We start from the raw sequence: 22,438 nt of genomic DNA, 5'->3' as shown, positions 1-22,438 counted from the left end.
TTAGCTTCTCACGCGAGGGAGAGGTAGCTATTGTTCACCACGAGTGTTGCTGCGGGCAGTGACTAGTAGACGTCCTCTTTGGCATTGGAGGATGGGATCGAGGCTAGTCTCAGAGTCATAACGGCAATGCTGTGAGGGAGTGATGTTAGAGGCCAACTTGAGCGTGACGAAGGCACATATTTATATAGATAGCTTGTTGAAATATGAGCGGCTCAACCGTAGTGTCTTGGAGCCATGAATATTCAGAAGCAATGACAACTTGAAAATGACGGGTCAGGTCGCTTCAATTTGCAGAGATGAGCTCACATCCAAAGCGAGTTTATGTGTCTGCTATCTTTGGTACACGAGAAAGTTTGTGAGCGTTTCCTAAGACGCATATAAACCGCCTCCGAAGGACCCAAAAGCATGGAGGAGGGAGGGACGAGAGGTGAGCGACACATGGGCCACTGGTAACCTTCGCGACGAAGTACTGCCACCTAAAATCATTAGAGGAGTGCGTTGACATGGACTGTTCCACACCAAAGACGGGCGAGATATTGAGTCGTTTTGATGCTAAGAATGAGAAGACCCGCTCGACCTTGTCCTGGGAGGACTCGCAAGCAAGCGACCAGTCTAAAGTCATCCGACCATACCCAAGCAAGGACCGGTGAGCGATGTTTTGGGAGCTCTATTGGATAGATGGACGCTATCAGGACGGTCATGAGTGTTTCATTAGAGCCGCCCGAATCTAGTACAAGTTCCAAGTTCCCGTAATGGCTCTTGGCCATTCAGAGACGTTCCGAGACGAGGGGTGAGTAGAATTTGTCCAATAAGGTGAGAGAGCGGAACAAGCGGATATCATTCTGCGGTGCTGTGCGAACACTGCCAAATGGACCCCGATAGCCCGCGGAGAAGTCATCTGATTGACCGTTCGCAATGCTTCCCGCCAGAATCTAAGTATCAAGGCGGTTAGATAGGCCATTCTCTTCTGTAGATAGAATGGAATTGGATGTGGCGAGCAAAGATAGGCGGCCACAAGGGGAACGGTGGGATTTTAACTGGTCAGACTTGGGGTGTCGAAACTGATGGTCAAACTTGCTAGCTGACCAGCCCATTCCTACCTATTTGGTGCAGTCGTGGTGTACTGTGGACACCGGAGAGTGTACGGACAAGAATGCGTTTCAATGTCATAGACTCGGAACTTATGCAGGACCGTCGGCGGTACAAGATATAGCGTGACAATGCTTAAAGATGTTATGCACTCTTCGAAGCCTGATCCAATTCAACGCGTGTCCGTGAAGCGGACGCATGACTCACCTCAGCAGACATACTTACTTCCCCTTTCATGCCCTCATCGGTGTTACAATGAATATACACCTCTCTCTCTAGGAGACATAGCATTGCTACTTCTTCAAGTTATACCTGCTGACACTAGGAGGCCCTTGTATGGGAACAATAAGCGATGAAGGAATCGGAAGATAAGTTGTACGTACATATTGAATACGTTCTGGTAAGCATCATTCATCTCCAGTCACTAAGAGTCACGACGGTGATTGGCAATCTAAAGAAAAACAAAATAGAAGTATCAACATCTGGATCATGGTGGTACGAATCTGAAATCAAGGGTAATTCACTACGAACGCGAAAAAGCTGCGATGACCGGCGTAGATTGGGCGCAGACAACTGGAAGGAGAGAAAAGGTGACTGTGGAAATCAACAGCGCCAAACATGGATCTATGACGCATCAAATGTTAGTTCCTACTTATTTACATGTCATGCTCCCAACTTTGTTGACAATTGGGTGAAAGACTCGGAACCCTTGCCTATAGCCCAATAGCTATCGCAGAATTGGATGGCCGCGCCATTGCCCGATTCTGCCTATCGAACGCAAATCACCCATCAGAGGCGTCGGCCCTGGACGCAAGTGCTATCATCGGTACTACACTGACATCGCTTAGAGACCTCAGCGTATGAGCTGCAACGTCGCGACCGCAGAAAAGCATGAGAACATAGATACAGGAATGATTGATCTGCTCACCTCCATTCGGGTGGCAGTGGGGAAGGAGGGAGAAAGCTTTGCCATATACATACATACCCAAGACTATTCAGGAGGGAACTCTGATGTGATATTCCGAGAGCCAGACGACCCTGGCGAGCAAAAAAGACGATCAACAGGCTTCAACAGGATGTCAGGAGAGAATTTCGATTCCCATGGCTTCGAGATTTCGAGAAAAGACAGTTGTGGTACGTTATGTACAAAAACCTGTGATCTTCGGAGCCTCGATTGGGAGATCTACAAATTGTTAAGTATATATATGTTTCAGCCTGAAAATACGAGCAAATACAACCTGGCGTTTGTGGGTGCATGTACGGATTCTTTTCGTAATGGTGGGCTGTCGGTTGAAGAATCTAGAGCCCCCGCCTTTTGGTCTCGATGTGGATGTAGCGAGACGCTATATGACGGGGCGCCGAGGAGAACCAGATATATCAGCAGCCAATTAGGGCCCCGCACAAGCTTACTGTTATACCCGTAGTTTTGGATATAGACCAAGGTGGAGAACAGAGAACGTGCACATAAAGTTCCCTTCTGAAGTTCTGATGCTCAGCAAACGACTATCAACGCCTTTCAAGAATCCAGGGGCGAGGGTAAATTTTAATCCTTCACGTTGAACCGAGACGAAGCATGCACAAGTTTAATACAGTACGTGACTCTGGTAATCTCCTGCGTGCCGTTGATGGGGGTCGCGGACTACGGTAGAAGACACGGATTTTGGGGATTCGGATATAGCAGCATGCAAGAGCGAGATATAAGGGAGAAGAGAAAGACAGAAAGATGGAAGTGTATCGCCAAACGATAGAACCAGACAGATTTTGAGAACAGCAGAGGATGCAACATACATACAGTGTAACATCAACATCAGTACTACAACATCTGGACCGGCGTCTTTAGGGCAGCAGGCACGGCACTGATCGGTGCCTCAGACCCCACACTCTCTCTCTCTCGCAATGGCCCCTATCTAGGTCGTAGTAGCTGGCGGCACACGAGCAGCGCAGAGTGGACCAGCGTCAGAACATTCAAGGCGTATAAATCAAGGTCATCACCAGCACGATCCCCTCTTCGGCCGAAAATTGGAGAAGAAAAAGTAGATAATGCTGAATATAATAGGCAATAATGCTACATCTATGCAAAAATGTCAAATTCATCGGCTTTCCTTTTACGCTCAACAGTTGGCTCATCTGTCCCAACATGTAGCTAATCCTTCGTTTCATTCCTCCATCTAGATGCCCGTCCCTTTCCTTCGTCGTTGTCGTTCTACACAGTGAGCAGCCTCCTCTCCTCATCGCCGTGATGTCCATCGACCCCCCTCCACACGCTACGACTCCGCCTTCTCATCGTCCTCTTCTGACGAGATCTCAGTCTGACAATCCTCTCGTGGACGACCAGCCTTCCGACCGTCTGCCTTCTATTCTTTCGAAAAAGCGACATTCTACTTACATTGCCGCGCCCGAGACGCTCTCACCTTCACCCTCTTCCATTCTACGGCCGTCCCGCCCCACACGCGTCGGCGCACCACCCATGGCGCTTTCGCCGTCGCGATCAAGCAAGGTCAAGATCTCGATCCGACCGCGGACAGCGACGGGTTCGATGGAGGACGTGACACCTTGGGAACTGTACCCCGCGCCAGGAGACGAGCTCGACACCAGGTGTGTAGCCATTGCTGAGCCGTCACCGCACAATCCGTCTCGTCCTAGCATATCCGTGAGTTCTCAGGCCATCTATTTTCATTAACTCCGCGACCTTTTCCTATTACCACATTGCGACTTGCTTTTCTTTTGTCTTTCTCATGCGCACCTTTCACTCACTCTATCTCTGTCTAGACCCGTCCCTCAAGCTCCGGAGGCCGTCCCTCCGGTCGAACCTTTGCTGACCATCTCCGGAGAAGGAAGTCGACAGGCAGTAAGACTCCTGCAAAGAATCCAGTCGGCAACAACTTCGCGCCATTCAGACTCCAGTCATCAGCTTCAGCAGGCCCACTGAGCACCGAACCTTTTTCCAGAACCTCACATTCAGGATTTCCATCAAATCCTCACCGTAGCCATAACCAGAAGAATGTCTCAAAATCACCTTCAAGGTCACCTTCAAGTTCAAGTGCATATATGTTGTCCCGAACCCAAATATCAACTCCTCCTGTACCTCCAGTACCCCCAGTACCTACACCATGGTCTGGCATCATTCATGCAGGGCCCTTCGTTGCACATCCTTCCACTTCTCAGTCTCGTTCCTCAGCCGACAAGCAAAGGGGAAAGGGAATTGGAGCCGCCAAGTTCTCCACTGCAGATCGGACCGTTCTCGAGGAGCTCAAACGAAGCCTCAACGCACGAGCTGCGCAGTTCGTCGTGAAGAACGGGTCACATGGAACTGGGAAAACCGCCCCCGGCCCCGGTAATGGTATCTCTTGGGGCGCGACCGGCCTGGGTGCCGTAGGCGTATTCAATGGTAAAAAGCACCATCCGTTCGGAAAGGATGAGGTTCCTTATCCCCGCTGCTATGAAAAGGACGTCTTGGATCTGTAAGCCTCTCCGCCCGCTCTACCGTCGTCTGTTACCCTCTTGATGGTGGTTCTTCCACCATGAGAGGAATTTATAGCGGCCTATCGTGATTTGTTTGCTGATGATGGTGGCGTTCTATATCTGTAGGGACATCTGGGACACCCACTTTTGTCGACAGATCTGTGAGAGTCTTACGTGGCATGTCTTTGAGAAACCGCCTACCAAGGTTCTGGACATCGGATGTGGTATGTTTTCGAGAGCTTCCGTTTCATTGTCAATGATCTCAGCATCCAAAGGTACCGGCGCATGGATACTGGAATGCGCCCGAACATGGAGAGATTGCCATTTCGTGGGTATGTTGGATGCTGTTTTGGTTGTGGTCTTAATGACGTAGTAATATGATTGCAGGGCTGGATTGCGTGCCTTTACATCCCGATCTTCTTCAGGTTGGTTCCAGTGACCTTGCGCATCGTATCACATGGACCCAGAGTAACTTGTACGTGACGTTCGTCGCTCAATCGAGACCCTCTCCCACATATCTTGTACACAGCCTCGAATTTCTTCCGTTTCCCAATGAAGAGTTTGATTTTGTGTGCGTTGATCTGTCATGGGATGGTGGCGCGAGCACTTACTAGATCTTAGTCATATCAAACGAATCGCATTGGGAGTTCCTGAGGACAAGGTTAGTCCATCCGTCATGTGCTATAGGCTACGGGATTGAATACGCTTCTTGCCAGTGGGATCAACTGTTCGAAGAGATTGTCCGTGTGATGAAACCAGGGGGTGCCTTCGAGGTGAAGTATTTCAACAAATAGAATAAGAACATCCTCTCATGGTTTATCCCGCAGATGATTGAGGAAGATCTGTTTTTCCCTGGATGTGCTCTAGACGGAGACGAAGTCTATAGTGATTTCGGCTCAGAAATTCGTTCATCTGATAGGCCACATCGGCGTTTATCAGGACAGGCCCTCATTTCATCCCCAGAAGCGGCTCGTAGTTGCGACCAAGACATAGATGATGACACAGACTCGACGCATCAGAGTTATAGCTCATCAGTCAGTGGACGGAAGTCAGAAGAAGCTGGGTCCCCATTATCGACGAACTCAAGTCCTAGTTTGCTGCCTACGGGTAGCACATCGGGCGCATCAAATTACAGCGCTCCTGTTACGCCTCCTAGTATGATGCTTCCGCTACCGCTACTCCCTATGTCAAATACGGCCATCGTCGAAGATGATGAAGGTAAAATGACACTCAATACCATCAAGGATTGTGACGCTCGAAAGTCGCTGTCGTCTCTGACGCCTCAAGCTTCTTCGCCGAACAGTAAACTGGCTCCTGATGTGGTCAAACTTCTTCCCGCTCTGCCACAACACCAGCCGAGGAGGTCAACCACGCCAAGTGCGTTCAAGACTACTGCGCAATCACCATGGACATTGCCAAATTCTGATGAGAGGTTGCCGACTCGACAGCCTCCAGTAGCATTTGGCGCTGGTCGCCTCCAGCGCCCGTCAACGCCCACGGGTATTGAAGGACGAATAAATCCTAGGAAGGCAAGTGTATCACCTTTCTTGACGAGGTCGTTACCCAAAGAACCTCCGAACCCGAGAGATCACTCCTTGCTTGAGACAATATACAAGGAGATGCAAGCGTCCCGATTCATCAACATCTCTCCCCTTGCACTGCTGCCTAACGCCCTTGGTCTACATTTTAAAGGTAATGTGGCATATTGCCCACAATTGTTCTCGTTTGCTGACGCCGAAGCAGATGTGCGATCTCCGCCTCCAATCCGGTTCGCGTTCCCGCCATTACAGTACAAGCAGACGCCACTGGAAGAAGACTCCGATTCGGATCCGGACGAAGAGGCCAGAAATGCTATCAATCCGTACCCTGCACAGCGTCCTCATTTAGCTTCTAAAATGAGCACAGAGTTCAGTCAAGAAGATCGGTGGGTATCCGCGCAGAGTCTTTTGTTCAAGACGTCGGCCTATGTATCTCTGGATGACTCCCGACTTGCTGGATTCTCTCCTCGAGCAATCACCAAGTCGCCTCCCACAAAGACCGTCCCCCTATCAGAGGATACCGCTCCGGTAAACCCTGCGAAATTATTGCAAGGAAACACTCTACCCAACTCCAATCTGAACATTGACGTACAAGCTCTTAATTTGAATCTTGCTCTCCGCGCGGCCGAGATACTGGGTTGTTCCGAGGAGATGTGGGAGTGTGTATTGGAATACCAGCGGGATGTGCGCCGAACGAGAAAGGATGGAGCTTCGAGGAATGTATTGAAGATGAGGTCCAAGTCTGTTGATGCGGCAAGGCATCGACATAATAGACACTCTGGCACTGGCGTCTGGCCAGAACCAGAGGATCCCACAACGTTACTCGAGGACCTGACGAGAGAGGAGTTTGAAGGGTTGCTGGTCCGATTCGATCTGTGAGTTGTAATCTCCACTTGCCACCGATTTCTTATTCACATTGATACGTATAACAGCGATATGCAGGACCATATGGCGTTAGGGTCCCAGATGGAGGAAAGATTTTCGTGGTCGGTCTCTCCTTCGCTTCCCTCTGTGGAGCGTAAGGCATTTGACGCTGCTTGGGAGAGGTGGTGCAAATGGGACGAGGAACACCGAAATCTACCCCCTCCACGTGGACTGAGACCGACAAGTCTCATACTCACCAACCCTAGTGATGTTTCCCGAATGAATCATAACGAGTACAAGCTCCCCACTCGCGATCAAGACTTAGTTTCCGGTGGATTTCCTGCGCGCCGACTTGAGACGAGAGGGACCACTTCACAGTACTCTCCAACATCGCGTACCAATGCTATGACCCCAAGCAAAAGGCTCAGCCGCACCCTTGGCGTCTTCGTCGCTTGGAAAGCAGAAGAAAACGCGTCGGCGCCTTGATATTGTCTTGTCATAATGGCCCAACTTAAAAAAAAAACCTTACTAACGACAACTGATGAATTATAGAGGTGTATGTATTTAGGGTCTTCTCCCATCTATCCCGGTTCTTATCTATTCCGCACGAACATTCTAACATTATTCCTCTCTTCATGTTCTTGCATGCATATGTTGTACTGTTCGCATTTTCCATTATCTGTTCCAACAGCATTCTGTCCACTGATACGCGTATATTTATTGTAGCATCTCCATAGAGTTACTTATTATTAACTATGCGTGTATTCAAAGAATGCATTTCGTGTTTTTGTATCAAGATCCATATCTATGTTGCGAAGACATGTTGAGGCCTCTCCCAACTTTGAGGCAAAGTTGTTCGTAATAACTCAGGCTACACATCAATTTCCGCATCTGCTTCCAGGACCCCAGGCATAGCGGTCGCCGTGTCGTGACCAATAACCAAACCCGTAATGACGGGCAAACCCAGGGGTGCCAGAGTGTAATCAACTAGCTCCGGAGTCATACAATTCCATGTTACCATCCGGCAGCTGTCCGATAGCAATGCCCACTATTCCAGATAAATCCTCACTCCGAAGGAGTGTTGTGAGCATATGGTCGAGTCTGTCTGTAGTTCAAGATGTAAAATAAGTCTTCAACGAGGAGATTCTCACAAGCAACTTCTCCGGTGTCCTCTACAAACAGAATAGCTCCCTCGTAGTTGGGCAGGAAACAGACCACACCACACTCGCCAATACGCTGAAATTCCAAGGAATTTCCCCCTGACGTTGCCCTTGTCTCTACACCATATCAAGCCGCTGAACGACAATTCGGTTACCTGATGCGAAAGTATCCCAAACGCACTTTCCGTCGCAGCATCCGAGAGAGACTGCACATTAGATCTCATGGGGCCCATGCAGGCTCAGCACCACAGCACGGTTACAAATCGCATGCAACGCTGTCAAGTCAGAGTGCTCGACAAGCCATCGTGGCTGTCTCTGCAAGGAATTGATTGTTGTAACAACGTCTTGCGTGGATTGGATAATACGCGTCGTGCTATAACCACCTTCGTCGGTTGAGCTAAATACAGTCAAATAACCTTGGGTCACGTAGGACGCATCCCTCGCAGCCCATGCGGCGGCCTTCACGCTATCTTCGTGAACAGCTTCGATGACACTACGAGCGTGCACCTCGTTCGTGTCCGCGTAGTACAGACCAGTGTCAAAAACGGATTTATCCTGATGGACTTGACGACCGTATGTATAACGATCCCGTTGATAAGGGTCGACTGGGTGACTGCGCTGCCTGTCGCAATGATTCGGATGGTATCCCCAGAAACCAAAGGTGGTAGCTTCTGCATCGCCATTCCACGAGTCAGAAAAGACTAAAATGACGAAGGTGTAGATGCTAGTGAAAAGAATACATTTCATTAGACGTGAATGAACAGTTTATCTCCTGTTCGCACCTTTTATCTTTATGGGCAGGCGGCACTTGCAGCCAATAGTAAATACATACAGTACGGTCTGCGTGTTGATTTGCAACCTCCAAGCCGAGGCCAAATCTTATGCCATGATGATAACTCTGGATGGAAGGTTAGTATCAAACGTCAGGTGAACCCTAGCTTCATCTTATCAGGCGCGCACCAGAAGGACATTGCAAGCAGTGTATAAGTATGTCCCGAAATTGACAGGGAGTCCAGATGGATCAAACCATATATTACTCTACATTACATAGACCAAGCTTTGCGCTGGAAGTCCAATATAATCGGAACGAAGTCGAAGAGTCCGAAATCAGGCCAGTATGCAGAACAAAATTGGATTTGCGTATCTTCGCAGCACTACCGAGAGATTCTGTCAGTTCCTATCCAAAGAGAACAGCGGGGTATACAAACCTGCCACAAGAGGAAATCACTGAGACGCTTGACACCACTGGTTCGAATCATAATGTCTAACGGCGGGCTCCCGGCCTTGCTCGTCATGAGGTTATCTTGAACATCCTGGGTCGATATTCGTAAGTCTAGGTCGTCCTTCGCAAGCGCTTTCTTCACGCAAGCTTGAACAGCGGCAGCCATCTCGTCCGTAGATGAATACGGCATGCATATATTCAGGATGGACCTTCAAACGAAACGAAACGAAACGTCAGCCGGGAGAAATACTGCCATTGAGTGCAACAAACCGGTTATGTGTACATGTCATGTTCTCCGCCTTTCTTACCGCCTCTTTCACGGAGTCCGGCAGGAGCTCTCTGTTCCCGAGGACATTGAGCCGGACGCCATATTCCTCGAGCAGGTCTCCGTGTTCACAGAGTTCCGAGAGCTTCTCTTGCACCAGCGCCATGAGAGCTTGCACTTCATCTTCTGAGCGCTTAAAATTGTCGATGGCAAACGCATACACCGAGACACATTTGATGTTCAGGCGAAGACATATCTCCAGTATCTGTAATGTAAATGAGCAATGTAAGGCAGCAACGGGCGGCAAACGTACCCTCCTCAACGCGACGTATCCTTCTGCATGGCCCTGGGATATTTGTTTGTGATTCATACGGGCATATCTCCTGTTGCCGTCCATAACGAAGGCGACATGTTGGGGGATAGGTCCGGCAGCCAGGACGCGCAACAATAAGCGTTGCGCCCGAACACTTAGTTTGCCTTGCAGCCAGAGAAGACAGTATACTGCAACATTGAGAAAAGGGGATATTGGAAAGAGAAGGCGGAGGAAGGAGTGAATTTCTGAAGGCATGTTACGGACGAATTGAAGAACACGTAGTCGGGAAAAAGCTGAACTTATACGTCATGGTGCTCCTCTATATCTTTGTAGAACTTCCAGACTCTTGTTCTGCAAAACTATACCGATACATTGGTAGGCTACGTTCTACAACTCATGAATCAAACTGACTTATATATATATACAATCGGTACCATTCCGTACGGCAATAAAGCCACGATAAGTACTGAAATGGTCAAGAAACTACTGAGAGACTTTACGACAGATAGAGAGAACAAAAATCAGAAATCACAGTCGTAGTACACATTTTAGTGAATAGAGAACATCGGGACAAAAAAGGCTTGCATAAGTGACGTGAAAAAGCGGGCGTTTCGTCAAAAGAAAAAGCAAAGTTGAGAGTACCAATGATCACCGACGAGCATAATGGCCACTTTGACCAACCTGCTGCTGCTGCTGCTGCTGTTGTTGTTGCTGCCAATGGCCCTGCTGCGCGGCGGCGGTATTTGCAAGAGCTCCAAGTTGCCCGCCAGGCGGGCCACCGCTACCCGGAGGAGCGCCATAGCCATATGCAGGCATCATGTGTGGATACATGTCCCCTTGGCCTGGATGATGGTGGCCGTAAGGTCCTGACCCATACTGACCAGCCGACTGGGGCGGGACCTGCGCATGGGACTGGTTCGGAGACGTCGGGGACCCCAGCGGAATTTGTGGCTGCTGCTGGGGTGACTGGGGTGGAGGCTGGCCTGAGGAACCAGGAGGAATGGCAAGAGAAGGGGGGATGGTGCTGTTGGGAGAGTGGGGTGAGGTGCCGCCACCAGATCGAGGAGGAGCAGAGGTAGCGCCGGCGTTGGACGAGGCACGACGACGGCGCTTATCTCCAGAGTTCGCCCGACCACCATGAGCAGCTTCGTCATCGTCATGGCCACCATCGTCGTCTTCCTTGGCACCTGCCTGTCCACTGATGGACAGGCCACCTGGAAGATTACTGGCGCCGGCTGCTGGGGGAGGCATAGCCATGGGTGGGCCACCCGACTGACGTCCAAGCGGGGTCCCGACTGGCATGGACGATGGCAAGGTTCCATGGGGGGCATTGAGACATGCCTGGATGAGATTCTTGCCCTCTGGCTGGGTCACGAGAGGCTGGAGCTTGGCGGTGGTAAAGGTGTATACAAGACCAGTCTCTGAGACGACGAGGAGCAGAACCTGGGTGCCGGTGAGGGTAGAGAGCTCGTATGCCTTTAAGAGAAGGGGTCGATAGAGGTGAGCAAGGGGCTCGATAAAAAGGGAAAGAAAATTACCTTTTTCATTATGCCTGGAAAAGGGAATGTAAGAAGAGACGCAGATGTGAGTGCGTGGGGGTACATACCAGCTTTCCTTTTAGAGAAGGTTATATGACGTCTCGATTTATCCTGGATAAATTCGATCTTGATCTTTCGTCTTCCTGCCTTCTTGTCAGACTTGGGCTTGTCGTCGTCGTCATCATCGTCGCCCGCGCTGTCGACGGCGTCCTGGTCATTGATGAATGCGTCATCACTCACAGCGGGCGGGCCTACGGGAGGCGCTTGTTGGGGATCATTCTGGGGTGCAGCCAAGTCCATAGTGCGTTGGCGCTTTCGCATAGCAGTGGAGTCAGGCGCCGGGATCGACTGCGTCGTAGCTGAAAGGCGATTTTTGGCAAGCACGACGTGTTTTAGAGGGGCAAATAAGTGGCAAAAGGCAACATTGAATAAGTGAGTTGGCTGTTCACGACGACGAGCAAGCTGGACGACAAACCTTGTGTTGGAGAGGGAGGGAGAGGAGTCGAGTGTGGCCGTAAGAGGAAGTGTGGGCTAAAACGGAAACTGGCTCTCACTGGTTCCCCCAGCCCTTCCCTTTTCAACCGGATCTCGCCAAACATAACCAAATTCCCACGCCTCATTATCTCGGCTCTCAACAGGATCCAAATCAGGAACTGCTGACTCATGCTTGACGGCATAAATGCTGATAATAATAAATCAACAAACTGAAACGCTTATTGTCGTAACTGTTTCCGCATAAATCTCCAGCTCAATGCCGTTCAATTCCAGGGTAAAACAAAAGAAAATGCAGGTGAAACGGACCTGGCAACCCGCAATCAGCATCACGCGTTGCTCTCTATCTGCGTTCTACAGCCTCCATCGCCCGTTATGGCGAACAATGCTATGTCGGCTAGCCGGCTCCGTAAACATCATCATTTCGTTCCAGTCATCCCCGACTGCGCAGCCTTACGGAATCAGATCCGTTTCTCCCATAAATGTCAATTTCTTTTCCTTCTCGGGAACACCGTTCTCACCTCACCCATCGAAATGCTCCCGCAGTTGCCAATCACACAACATTGCATTGAACGGAAAGAAACACTATCAACACATATACATCACAAACGCAATCACAATTTCCCAGATAGTAATAGCCGGAGGACAGCTCCTTCAATGATTTGGCGCATTGCGCTCTTTACATCATCATGTTTTTCCAAGTGGTTTTTTTTTTCTTCCTTGGAGGGCGGGCAGCATCGCAGAGTGCTGTGCAGCTCGCCGTGTGGGATTCTGTCGAAAAGATCCGCACATCCGTGGGCATCGTGCCGCTGGCCTAGACAATAAGTCATTCATCCAAGTTACGGCGGTTGCGTCGATAAGATCTCCAACGTCCGCGAAACACGTTCGTCGAACACCATAGCAGGATGCTCAAGCCGAAGTTTCTCAAGGATGCCAACAATCTTGCTAGCGTCAACACCTAATGGTAAGACTACCACCGCGCACATATACGCGGCAGTATCTTCATCTACGATCCCGTCCCGTGAGCCAACAAGAGTGCAAAACACGAACCACTCACCACTTGGCTCCGCACCATCTCCCGTCAAAGATTGTTGGTTATTCAAACGACTTGGATGTACATCTTCGCATCCCACATCCCGACATATCCCCCCACCCGGAATCTCATATTCGCAGATCCGTTTGGATGGATCTAGCTGTTTGCTAGCTGTGGCTGTTTTCAGTAGTCTCAGGTCTGGAGCAGGCAGAAGGCCATGGAAGTGCATATCTGAACGGACGGAGGAAGCTGAAGAACTGGGTGAACGTGGCATGGTGGAAAAAGAAGAGAATGAAGTCATAGAAGAAAAAGAAGTAGACGTTATCGAACTTAGCGCCCTGGTTGTAGACCGTGCCTTCGGGGAAGGAACTTGCTCAGAAGTCCTCACTGCCGAGCCGTTCACCGTGAGCCACGATCGTAAGAGAGGATACGAGCTGAACAAAGATGCGTATGCCGTGAATTGATCAGCTTCGCCTCGATGCTGCTCCAGCAGGTCCAGATTTTCTTCTTGTCTTTGGATGTTCATTGAAAGTGCCACCTAAATCACAAGAAACAAAGAGCAACGTATCAGTATTGACACCTTGTGATGTGCATAGAGTCTTGTTGAGACCCCATACACAAATGAAAATGAAAAGAAAACGAACTCATATGACGCACCTGTGTCGACGAAGACGTTGCGACGTCGACGTCGACTGCTTCGGTCAGAATGTCGACTCGGTCGCCGCCATGCGTAAGATCTACACCATTCATTATCGATACCTGCTGGAGTTAACCAGAGAGGACAAAGAAGCCAGAGGTAATAATTCAAATAATGATGCCGGGAAAAAGAAACAGAGAAGATAAGTTAGGAAAACACGGAGGTTGCTCTGAAAACAGGAAGAGAAAAGATCCTTGCCGGTTGTTCTTGTACAACTGCGAAGACCCAATGCGGACACGATTACAAAAAAGAGATTGAACAGAAAAAGAGACAGTAAGAAATGGTTAGTAGGAGAGATGAGGGAAGAAAAACAAATTTAAATACTCGCCTCCTTCATCAGCAGGTTCAGCATTTGCGTGTCCATTGGGAGTCGAATTAACACCTACAAGGGTACAGGGAGAAGGGGAAAGCAAACAGAAACGATGCACAGTCAGCCATAGTCCGAGGAGCGAATAACCAGGAGAGTAGAGAACCATGTAGAGGCATCGCAGATGTGGAGGCGATGGCCGCGGTGGCCGCAGCGACTTGAATCCGAGCTTTGCAGAATCATTAGGTTTCCGATCCATGGCTATACATGCTGTAAACGTACGGAGATTGGTGGTGGGTATTCGCTCCCCAGCGGAACCATTTATGGGGATGTCAAGATTGGGATCTACCTCTTCTTGTTTAACAGGAACTGGTTTCTCCGAGACACCGTTTGCGGGTTCTTGCATAGAACTCGTTCGCTGCGACGTTTCATCGATGAGCCCAAGGTCAGATAGAAGGTACGCAGACGCACCATCAGTTTCTTTACTCGATTCTGCTCTTTGTCGGCGATCAACTGTCTCATTCTTGCAATCTCCATCTCTTTCTCCATCAATGTTGCGGGTGACTGAGTACGCGGGCCTCGGCTCGCCTTCGTGCCGAAAATCGTAGTCGGATAAGAGGAAGTCGAGCTGGAATATTCGCCGGCTTCGTGCATAACATAATCCTCATCCCCTTCACCCTCGCTGTCGCTCAAGTCGATGACCAGTCTGCGCATCTTGCTGACATTAGCGAATCCAGTTCCCATTTTCCGCCTGAGATTGTGCGGTGGGTGAGAACGGCCGTTGGCTAAGCCATTCCCGTTCCGAGAACTGCCGTCCATGTCAACAAAATCCGCAGCTACGGGTCGTCTCCGGACTGGTTGGCCATCGAGACTGATCATAGACGCACTTTTCTGAAGAGGTGTCGGAGTAGGTGTGCTGCTATTGGAAGACGACGATTGCTCGGCGTTCATCGAAGGAAGCGAAGATAAAGGAAGCACCACTCGACCAACCATGAACGATTGTTGATGAGAGATCGAAGGAGACTGGGATACCGGATGTGATCGCCCAAGACCTGGGATCTCGTCGACATCCATTGCCTCTCCCTCCGCCGTGGGTTCAAGTGTCTTCAAAAAGTCATCCACCGTCTCCGTAGCCATATCCATGTCCTGGGGTGGATGTTCTGGGGACACATATCTTGAAGAAGCAATAGATGAATTGGGAGATGGCGGAGGTGGCAGTTTCGCCTTCCGAGAAGCTTGGACAGCTTTCCTTGCAAGCAATTCTTGCCGCCGTTGTCGTTCCATATCATGTAAGCTTGTCAAGGGTGATGGCTCCGACACAGATGGAGAGCTAGTGGCAAGGGAAGAAGGTAACGCTGAGCTTGGGCTGGGACTCTGTACATCGGACAACTTCAACGGCCTAGGCGGTAAATTGTGATAATGCAAGACCGATGGAACGGGAGGAGGAGGCATTGAAGAAGACGCTTCTTGAGCAGCATCTGAGTGGTAGAATGGTGGTGGGAGATAAGGTATCAGACCAGCAGTGTCAAAGTTGTCGGGGAGCCGAAGATTGAACTCATTGAAAACATAGTATACTATTTCCCGGCTGAGCCCACAGTCAACAAGGTATGTTGGGGGGATGCCCCAGCCAAGAAGATCCAGTATGACGTCCTTCGCGGTATCGTATTGAATTTGATTCACTGAAAGTACATCAATACGCCACACTGGAATATAGGAAGAAAAACAAGGGGAGGGGCGTACTCTGCAAACCAGGCCTAACATGATCTGGACCGACAGCAAGATATACATTGTTGCTATACGATTCGTCAACGTCGACCGCCATGTTGGGGGAGTCCCCGATCTCAAGAGGGCTGGACGAAATGTCAGTGATGCTTTCCAACAAGATGGGCGGTGATTCCTGTTTAGCAATGGCCATTCTTGAAGGGGAGGCCAAAGATGGTTTGATTTCATGGGCAGGTTCCAGCTGTGGGGGCTGGGATTGAGCTGCCTTCAAAGGCAGTGGTGACGGCTTAGTTAGAGGCGCTGCTGTAGCCAGCTGTTCTTCTGAGTCACTTATTTCGCCTTCTTCGCGAATTTGGCCATCTTCCATATCTACCGGATGAGGTTTCGATGAGCCAGGAGTTGGGGCTGAAGCTGCGGACGACACTACATCTTCTTGGCCATAATCGAGCTGGAAGGAATCGGTAATGGGAGGAGGTCGAGCAGGCAAAGCTGCGGTAGCAGACTGTTCGCCAGCGGCTTTGCGACGCTTGGATTTGAGAGTCAACAGAGCAGCAGCACGTAGAGATGACGCTGAATCCGACGGAGAGCCTGTAGCGCTGGTATTCTCCTGATTTTCAGGCCCAGTTACAGTACCAGACATTATAAAGCAAGAATCGCAAATAACGCGTCTGTACGGCTGACTTGCAAAGGTGCAAGAGGAAAAGAAAAAGGAGGTATCGTCGATGTGGGGGTGGGAAGAAAACGAAGCCGTCGTTCTCGCTCTGCTTATTATGACAGTTCCCACGTGGTCGCGCACGGACCCAACATAACATACCATCATATCTTTATGCCATTTTCTCTCTCCCAGGTACGAAAAATACGGTGGACTAGTCTAAAGAATTCTTGATCTTTCTCTGTTCTTCCTGATAGCCCAGCGCCCGCCGTACCAACCTGCGACAATAGTTACGAAGACCCCAACAATCGCAGCACCGATATATCCCGAATTATCATTCGCCTTGAAAGAGAAAAAATGATCAGCATGATATTCCACAGGTTGAATATGTCTTACTTTAGCCCACCCTCTCCACCATTTCCCAGCAAGGCCTCCGTCAGCCGCGTCAGCCGCTTCCTGGCACGAATTACAGTTTTCTCCAATGAGACCCATGATAGTGATAAGCGAAATGCTATGATACTTTTGTTAAGCCATACAATGCAGAGATATGAAATAAAACCGCACCTGAATGCGACGAGAATACTCATTAGAGTTAGAATGATGCTCAACCCAGACATCATGTTTATCTTGACTCTCATGTTTCTTGCCCTTTGAGAAAGCACTGACCCACTACCCGTCTCGACAGCTGGAGACACATTTTGTGGCTCGACCTCAGAAGAGTCAATATTTCCAGACAGTTTGGGAGAAGACGCTCTTGACGCCTGTACTGCAGGGGACCCAGGAAGTGATTCTTCAAGGGGTGATGAATATCTTTGCTTCTCGAAGAGGACGAAGGAAGACTCAGGAAAACCAGAGTACGAGTAGAGCATTATAATTGAGTCAAGGGAGTCTATCATCGTCATACCGGCAGTGAAGAGCAGCTATTGATAATATCAGCGTTGTTTAAAAAACGGGACCAATGAATGGATCTGACCGGCAATATAACAACCTCTGCGGGAGGAATAGTACTTCCATCGGATCCCTTTTTTGCCAAAGCTGAAACAGCTAGAAGGGCAATTGAAGAAGCGGTATCGAATCCTAGATGTATGATACGGTCAGAAAAATCGGGAAAAGGCTTTGAATATAGCGGCCTCGCCAAATCCAAAAAGAATGCCAACGGGGTACATCTAACGGAAAGACATTATTTTTCACAGATTAGACCAATCCATCGCTGTCCCACCTTCCAGGGCTTGTTGACGAATGTTATAATGGGTCCCAATATTCTCATCATAAGCATATGGCCATGTTTGGGATCTTCAAACGGATCTTCTGTGTCCCGTTGGGCGCCATTGGCTTGTTGATGCTCCCTCATCTGTTTAATATGTGAATGATTTATCTCTTGAACAAGATAAGGGCCACACCTTTCGACGCTGCCGTATCGCTTTCCACAAAAAAATTGAATTCGCGACTCCGACAATAAACAAAAAGGAACCGCTGACAGCTGCTCCTGCTTTGGACTCAGAGATATTCCAAATCAACCTGCGCATTCGAAGCTTACCCAGAATGCCTCCTACTGTCCCGACGCCATCTATTTTCTCGTAAATGTCGGTAGATATGGCGATGGCAACGTTCTAGGAGAAGATGATATGAAGAAGGCCGAGAAGAACAGACTCCACTCACCACAACCACTACGATTGTACTGTGCCCGAGAGAGAAGAATAAACCGCATGTAACAGGCAGTTGGCCCATACTTATCAGACCTCTCGTTGCATTGTCGATAGCACTTCATTGAGGGTCAGACCTGGTGAGACACTAGCGGAAATTGAGCTTCTGTAACTACCATGCTTGAACCTTGCTTACGGATATTACGACAGTAGGACCTTATGTGATCAGCATCCAGGGCTATATTTTGCATGAGACTGACATAGGAGAAGCTGAAAAAACCAAAATACCGTGTCGGAGGCCCAACGTCTAATGACCATTGTCAGAAGGGGAATGGGTTGCATGAAATATGGCGGCGAACCCAAGCGAGTAAAGCCAAGCTTAATATTGGCTGTGTTTCTCGGCTACGACCAAAGAGAATGCCTGCGATGATCCAGCATATCGCATTGGCTATGAGCTCGGAAGCAACAAGCAGTACAGAACGACCAAAGAGGGTGAGCCCGGGAAGGCGCCAGGGTACGCACGATCTCATCTTTGTATGAGGAGCTTGAAGGGCAAGAAAGGCGGATACAGTGTAAGTATGAGCATCGATCTCCCCGCGGCCGTTATCGGACTAGGACTAAGAAAAGATAAGCCCCCGCAGGTCAGATGATCGTCAATATATTTCTGCTGACGATATTGTTCTGACTGATGCGAGCGCGGGGTGAATTAAGTCCTTACCCGTGTACTTCCATGTACTCATTTCCGCCCGCCACGTCAAGAGCTTGCGTGTAGGATATTCACAATCATCTAATCTTGAACGCATGCACGATTAGCATGGTCGATTTCTTTCAAGAGTACGTGTTCTGTTATTGATGGGTTTATGGACTGCTCAATTCTCCGTCAGGCTGGGTGCTGGCGCATACCAGGCATTTCGAACGATAATACCAGAGCCACAAAATCGAATACCAATATCTTTCGATGCGATACCTTCCATTCTCATGTCTTATGTGCCCTTCCTGTTTATGGCATTTCTCGCGCGACAGGAAAACACCTATATCATAAGACTGCTGCTGCTACCGACTGTCATTACTGCATCTCTTGGAACCTCATTCCGGTATTACTGGACAATACCAATGATGAATACGTGCAACTGGGGCTCATGTGCGTTCTGATGTTAATACTAGCATTAGACGCTCGGCTAACTATCCTGTAACAGGCCTGAGTTCCTTTGTCATCATTGGGAAAGCCCTGGAATATGCATTTCAGAAGAAAGGCATGCTCAGAGTGGATGAAGTACGTCCCGGCCAATACAAGGGCAAAGTCATCGCAAATGGGTCTAGTAACGGACACATCAGTCCACCCGTAGGCGGTCGCTCGATTGCCCCGTGGTTAACGGATGTCGTTCAACTCACTACTTCCATGCGTGGTGTCAGTTGGAAGTTTGGCCAAGAAACTTTCGTACCTAAAGAAACACGTCCATTAGACCGCGGTCCTTTCGTCAGCGCCACTATATTTGCCATGGTAAAGAACTTTTTTATCATGGACACCCTGGAGTTTGTCCTGAAGCTTTTTCCGGGCGTCGGGTCAGTCTTTGGGGGCTCCATGTTCTACTATCAGCTTCCACCCATCTCACGATATGCAGTGTCAACGTTTATTCATATTCTGTCCGGTCATTGCCTCCTAGCCGGGTTTGAAGCTATCTACCATGTGGTGACGCTTGTCGCTGTCGGAATTTTTGGTGATTCTCCCTCGTCTTGGCCGCCCATCCTAGATTCCCCCTGGCTTTCAGAGTCCATGCATGAATTATGGTCCAAGAGGTGGCACCAGATGCTTCGTCGAACATTCATGGTGTATGGAGGCTATCCAGGAAAATGGATTGCGGGTGATTTTGGTATGGTAACGGGAATCTTCATTGCCTCTGGACTGTACCACGAGTTATCGATGTATGCAATGGGCAGAGGACTCGACCCAGCTCCTGTAATTTTCTTTGCTCTGCAAGCACCGATTTTGGTCATTGAACGCCTCTGGCGAAAAATTACAGGCCGGAGAGTTGGTGGATGGTATGGACGGCTGTGGGTGTACTTCGTTATTTTTGTCCTCGCACAACCAATGAGTTCGTTTTCTGAATACTTCTGCGATACGATGCTAATATTTGTTCTTTCAGTCAATTCATGGCACAAGCGTGGACTAGCTGGGGGTTTGATTTTACCTCCATTCCTGAGCCCAGCAAGACTACTCATGCCTATCTTTTTGCGATTTATGAACCTTTCTGACTGAGGTAATAATACACATGTACATCTGAGGATCTTGAATATCACATATACTCTAATAATATAATAGGAACTAGATGGTTGGGTAGTACAAATTAATGAAACCCACGTACACTAATACTCTTCAGTTGGCTCTTCGATTAGTTCCTCATCGTCATACACCCGCTCGCTATCGTATTGAATGCTTTCTTCCACATCGCCTGATTCATCGTCGTCCCGGCCCTCACTTAGGTACTCTTCTTCACCTGAGTCCTGGTTGCCCTTACCCATGCCACCAGAACCACATTCCCTATCACCGGTCTCATCTGACTCAGGGCATTGGAGTGTTCTCACAGTACCGTATTCATCGTCACTGGTATCACTTGCGGTGGAGTCAGAGCTTTTCAGCCGGCTCTTCCTTCTCGTAAATCCGCTCCCAAGAGTATCACTCCGACTCTGAGTTGACTTCTCGGGTATCAAGCCGGTATCATCTTCATCAGGATTGAAGGCATCATCAGATGTGCTCGTGGTAGGGTCGGTAGTAGGTTCATCGAGAGTGTCGGACGTGGTTTCTGGGTCATCAGAACCTAGTTGAACATCGTCCGAACCAGTGGCATCATCTTCGCTACCGAGTGGTTCCTCATTAGCAGATTCAGAATTATCTGAACCTGCAGCGACAACCATAGCTTCAAAGTAATGATCTTTGCCCTGTTGTACAAGCGTCTCGTCAATGGAGGTCTTTGACTTGAGCCTGAGAAAAGTCGATGAACAGAACCGTCGCAATACATTATAGATGTACATACCCACCGAGCCTCAATTGTGCCCTTGTCCTTCTTTGAACACGACCGAGCCTGCTGATATGCTTCTTCCATGACTTTCCATACGGCAGTCGCGAACTCCTGAGCGAACACTTTCTCCGGTTCCTGGACTTGCGAGTTGGAGAGGCATTCTGCTACGCCTATATCTTCATCGGCAGACTGGGTCATAGAATAAGTTGTAGATGGGTACCAGTCAGCGCCTTTATAGCTAGGGCTTTTCTCTAAATTTATGTCATGAGAATGTCCGTGCAGGAATAGTTGTCCTCACCGATTTATAAACGCTGGGTTCGACCTTCCAAAAGTTATTGCCTTCACCGATATTCTCCATACCGTCAGTGCCACTGGCAATTAATCTGCTCGTCAAACCACTTCCCTGAGTATTGGAATCACTAGAGCTACCAGTTGTTGTACTGCTTTTGACTGATTGTCCGTTCGCGAGAGCGATAGAATCTTCCAACCATATCGTCATGAGCGCCTTGGCCTTCTTTCTGTATGGATTCAATGAAGGTTGAATAGCCTTGGAGAAAAAAATTAAGGCCTGACAGTGTTTGTTCTCTTGCATGACTTTATTAATAAACGCGAAGTCAACTGCATTGTCTGAAGACTAAGGTGAAGCCCGAGTTTACAAATACCCATCTACATGCTTACCACGGGTCGATGTTTGTTTCTGCAGGCCGAGAAGTTGTTTCTTAGCACTTGCCGTTGCTTCTCTAGCAAGTTTAGGATCTAGAGGTATGTAACTGGTAGAATCGCTATTCCTCCGCGTCTTCTGAGTCCCAGAAGAGCCAAAAAACTAATAAATCTGCTCAAAACTGGATCTTGAATACTGGATCAACGTAAGACGATTTACCCCTCTCTTACTGAATATACGGTCTTTGGATGTGCTTGTTTCGTCGCTGCTTGAGACTTTATCGATGCTGAAACTTTTGCAATTTTGTTGAGTTGGCGCAGCAGTCACACCACAGATAGTTGGTTGACTAGAGCCAAATACGATGCGCTTGACAATGTCAGTGTTAATGTCAATTCCTCTGGTCGTAGTTTTTTGACACTGTCTGCTCTAACAAGGTCCGTCAGTACTCCCCGTCACTTGCAGCATCATATAAGTATTGATTACTCACGGGCGAGGACGACCCCGTTCTGGAGGACTGGTATATTCATGGGATACTACAGCTTCACTTAATTGGGAAACGCATACTTCCCTACAATGGTTCTTGTGTTTTGAGGAACTAAAAGGGAACATCTAGCTGTAAGGCATCACTTGATGGCATGCAAAAGCCGCATTTTGTGACCTAACTTCTCATCTTCCCAAGTCGTTGCTGGCGCCGATTTCGCGGTGATGGCGTACAATGTGATCACAACACAAGTCAACCTGTGAATATCATAATAGTAGCAAA

The 22,438-nt window shown here is 49.0% G+C and overlaps 7 protein-coding genes across 7 annotated transcripts; 2 read left to right on the top strand and 5 right to left on the bottom strand.

The window, feature by feature from the left end:
* Positions 1-2,921: 2,921 nt before the first annotated feature.
* Positions 2,922-7,118, top strand: BT62DRAFT_564742 (uncharacterized protein). Its single transcript, XM_043181416.1, has 9 exons — positions 2,922-3,739; positions 3,859-4,550; positions 4,678-4,775; positions 4,827-4,883; positions 4,939-5,122; positions 5,173-5,212; positions 5,268-5,324; positions 5,379-6,243; positions 6,295-7,118. Exons 1-9 carry the CDS (start codon positions 3,329-3,331, stop codon positions 6,966-6,968), a joined length of 3,078 nt encoding a protein of 1,025 aa, XP_043034358.1. The 5' UTR covers positions 2,922-3,328; the 3' UTR covers positions 6,969-7,118.
* Positions 7,119-9,082: 1,964 nt separating this feature from the next.
* Positions 9,083-10,205, bottom strand: BT62DRAFT_956504 (Di-trans-poly-cis-decaprenylcistransferase). The gene is made up of 4 exons (XM_043188377.1): positions 9,914-10,205; positions 9,606-9,865; positions 9,322-9,544; positions 9,083-9,267 (listed from the first exon to the last, which is right to left on the bottom strand). The coding sequence occupies exons 1-4, from the start codon at positions 10,166-10,168 to the stop codon at positions 9,157-9,159; spliced, it is 849 nt and encodes a 282-aa protein (XP_043034357.1). The 5' UTR covers positions 10,169-10,205; the 3' UTR covers positions 9,083-9,156.
* A 356-nt stretch (positions 10,206-10,561) lies between these two features.
* Positions 10,562-11,751, bottom strand: BT62DRAFT_909570 (SRF-TF-domain-containing protein; the record flags this gene model as incomplete). Its single annotated transcript, XM_043183749.1, has 3 exons — positions 10,562-11,389; positions 11,452-11,465; positions 11,520-11,751. 3 exons carry the CDS (start codon positions 11,749-11,751, stop codon positions 10,562-10,564), a joined length of 1,074 nt encoding a protein of 357 aa, XP_043034356.1.
* Positions 11,752-13,871: 2,120 nt separating this feature from the next.
* Positions 13,872-16,433, bottom strand: BT62DRAFT_564608 (uncharacterized protein). Its single transcript, XM_043181415.1, has 5 exons — positions 15,721-16,433; positions 14,452-15,659; positions 14,263-14,398; positions 14,060-14,209; positions 13,872-14,004 (listed from the first exon to the last, which is right to left on the bottom strand). Coding segments are annotated over exons 1-5 (2,118 nt in total). The 5' UTR covers positions 16,343-16,433; the 3' UTR covers positions 13,872-14,002.
* Positions 16,434-16,515: 82 nt separating this feature from the next.
* On the bottom strand, positions 16,516-18,626 carry BT62DRAFT_989116 (NicO-domain-containing protein). The gene is made up of 12 exons (XM_043190137.1): positions 18,357-18,626; positions 18,286-18,304; positions 18,214-18,235; positions 18,014-18,116; positions 17,892-17,964; positions 17,755-17,840; positions 17,574-17,705; positions 17,490-17,520; positions 17,328-17,431; positions 16,919-17,274; positions 16,751-16,865; positions 16,516-16,696 (listed from the first exon to the last, which is right to left on the bottom strand). Exons 1-12 carry the CDS (start codon positions 18,525-18,527, stop codon positions 16,574-16,576), a joined length of 1,335 nt encoding a protein of 444 aa, XP_043034354.1. The 5' UTR covers positions 18,528-18,626; the 3' UTR covers positions 16,516-16,573.
* Positions 18,627-18,702: 76 nt separating this feature from the next.
* On the top strand, positions 18,703-20,438 carry BT62DRAFT_975360 (uncharacterized protein). The gene is made up of 4 exons (XM_043189187.1): positions 18,703-18,831; positions 18,882-19,138; positions 19,194-20,090; positions 20,142-20,438. The coding sequence occupies exons 1-4, from the start codon at positions 18,812-18,814 to the stop codon at positions 20,252-20,254; spliced, it is 1,287 nt and encodes a 428-aa protein (XP_043034353.1). The 5' UTR covers positions 18,703-18,811; the 3' UTR covers positions 20,255-20,438.
* BT62DRAFT_564343 (uncharacterized protein) lies at positions 20,308-21,394 on the bottom strand. Its single transcript, XM_043181414.1, has 3 exons — positions 21,313-21,394; positions 21,034-21,265; positions 20,308-20,977 (listed from the first exon to the last, which is right to left on the bottom strand). Exons 2-3 carry the CDS (start codon positions 21,210-21,212, stop codon positions 20,362-20,364), a joined length of 795 nt encoding a protein of 264 aa, XP_043034352.1. The 5' UTR covers positions 21,213-21,265; positions 21,313-21,394; the 3' UTR covers positions 20,308-20,361.
* Positions 21,395-22,438: the final 1,044 nt, after the last annotated feature.

The sequence above is a fragment of the Guyanagaster necrorhizus genome (genome assembly GCF_019112545.1).
Source record: "Guyanagaster necrorhizus MCA 3950 unplaced genomic scaffold BT62scaffold_44, whole genome shotgun sequence".
Taxonomy (NCBI): Eukaryota; Fungi; Basidiomycota; class Agaricomycetes; order Agaricales; family Physalacriaceae; genus Guyanagaster; species Guyanagaster necrorhizus.
The sequence above is the reverse complement of the archived record's forward strand: the minus strand, read 5'-3'. Positions and strand labels throughout refer to the sequence as shown.

Bases quoted from the DNA above. Each gene is read 5' to 3' on its own strand.
- BT62DRAFT_564742 (XM_043181416.1), top strand. From the start codon at position 3,329: ATGTCCATCGACCCCCCTCCACACGCTACGACTCCGCCTTCTCATCGT. The intron at 4,884-4,938 runs GTATGTTGGATG...ATATGATTGCAG, and splicing joins GAGAGATTGCCATTTCGTGG to GGCTGGATTGCGTGCCTTTA. The intron at 5,213-5,267 runs GTTAGTCCATCC...GCTTCTTGCCAG, and splicing joins TGGGAGTTCCTGAGGACAAG to TGGGATCAACTGTTCGAAGA.
- BT62DRAFT_956504 (XM_043188377.1), bottom strand. From the start codon at position 10,168: ATGCCTTCAGAAATTCACTCCTTCCTCCGCCTTCTCTTTCCAATATCC. The intron at 9,866-9,913 runs GTACGTTTGCCG...TTTACATTACAG, and splicing joins GATACGTCGCGTTGAGGAGG to ATACTGGAGATATGTCTTCG. The intron at 9,268-9,321 runs GTTTGTATACCC...ATCTCTCGGTAG, and splicing joins GTGATTTCCTCTTGTGGCAG to TGCTGCGAAGATACGCAAAT.
- BT62DRAFT_564608 (XM_043181415.1), bottom strand. From the start codon at position 16,342: ATGTCTGGTACTGTAACTGGGCCTGAAAATCAGGAGAATACCAGCGCT. The intron at 15,660-15,720 runs GTACGCCCCTCC...ATGTACTTTCAG, and splicing joins TGTTAGGCCTGGTTTGCAGA to TGAATCAAATTCAATACGAT. The intron at 14,399-14,451 runs GTGCGTCTGCGT...GAAACGTCGCAG, and splicing joins ATCGAGTAAAGAAACTGATG to CGAACGAGTTCTATGCAAGA.
- BT62DRAFT_989116 (XM_043190137.1), bottom strand. From the start codon at position 18,527: ATGAGATCGTGCGTACCCTGGCGCCTTCCCGGGCTCACCCTCTTTGGT. The intron at 17,841-17,891 runs GTAAGCTTCGAA...AGTCCAAAGCAG, and splicing joins GACAGTAGGAGGCATTCTGG to GAGCAGCTGTCAGCGGTTCC. The intron at 16,697-16,750 runs GTAAGACATATT...TTCTCTTTCAAG, and splicing joins GGTGGAGAGGGTGGGCTAAA to GCGAATGATAATTCGGGATA.
- BT62DRAFT_975360 (XM_043189187.1), top strand. From the start codon at position 18,812: ATGGTCGATTTCTTTCAAGA. The intron at 18,832-18,881 runs GTACGTGTTCTG...ATTCTCCGTCAG, and splicing joins ATGGTCGATTTCTTTCAAGA to GCTGGGTGCTGGCGCATACC. The intron at 20,091-20,141 runs GTTCGTTTTCTG...TTGTTCTTTCAG, and splicing joins TGTCCTCGCACAACCAATGA to TCAATTCATGGCACAAGCGT.
- BT62DRAFT_564343 (XM_043181414.1), bottom strand. From the start codon at position 21,212: ATGACCCAGTCTGCCGATGAAGATATAGGCGTAGCAGAATGCCTCTCC. The intron at 20,978-21,033 runs GTGGGTATGTAC...GACTTTTCTCAG, and splicing joins AAGGGCACAATTGAGGCTCG to GCTCAAGTCAAAGACCTCCA.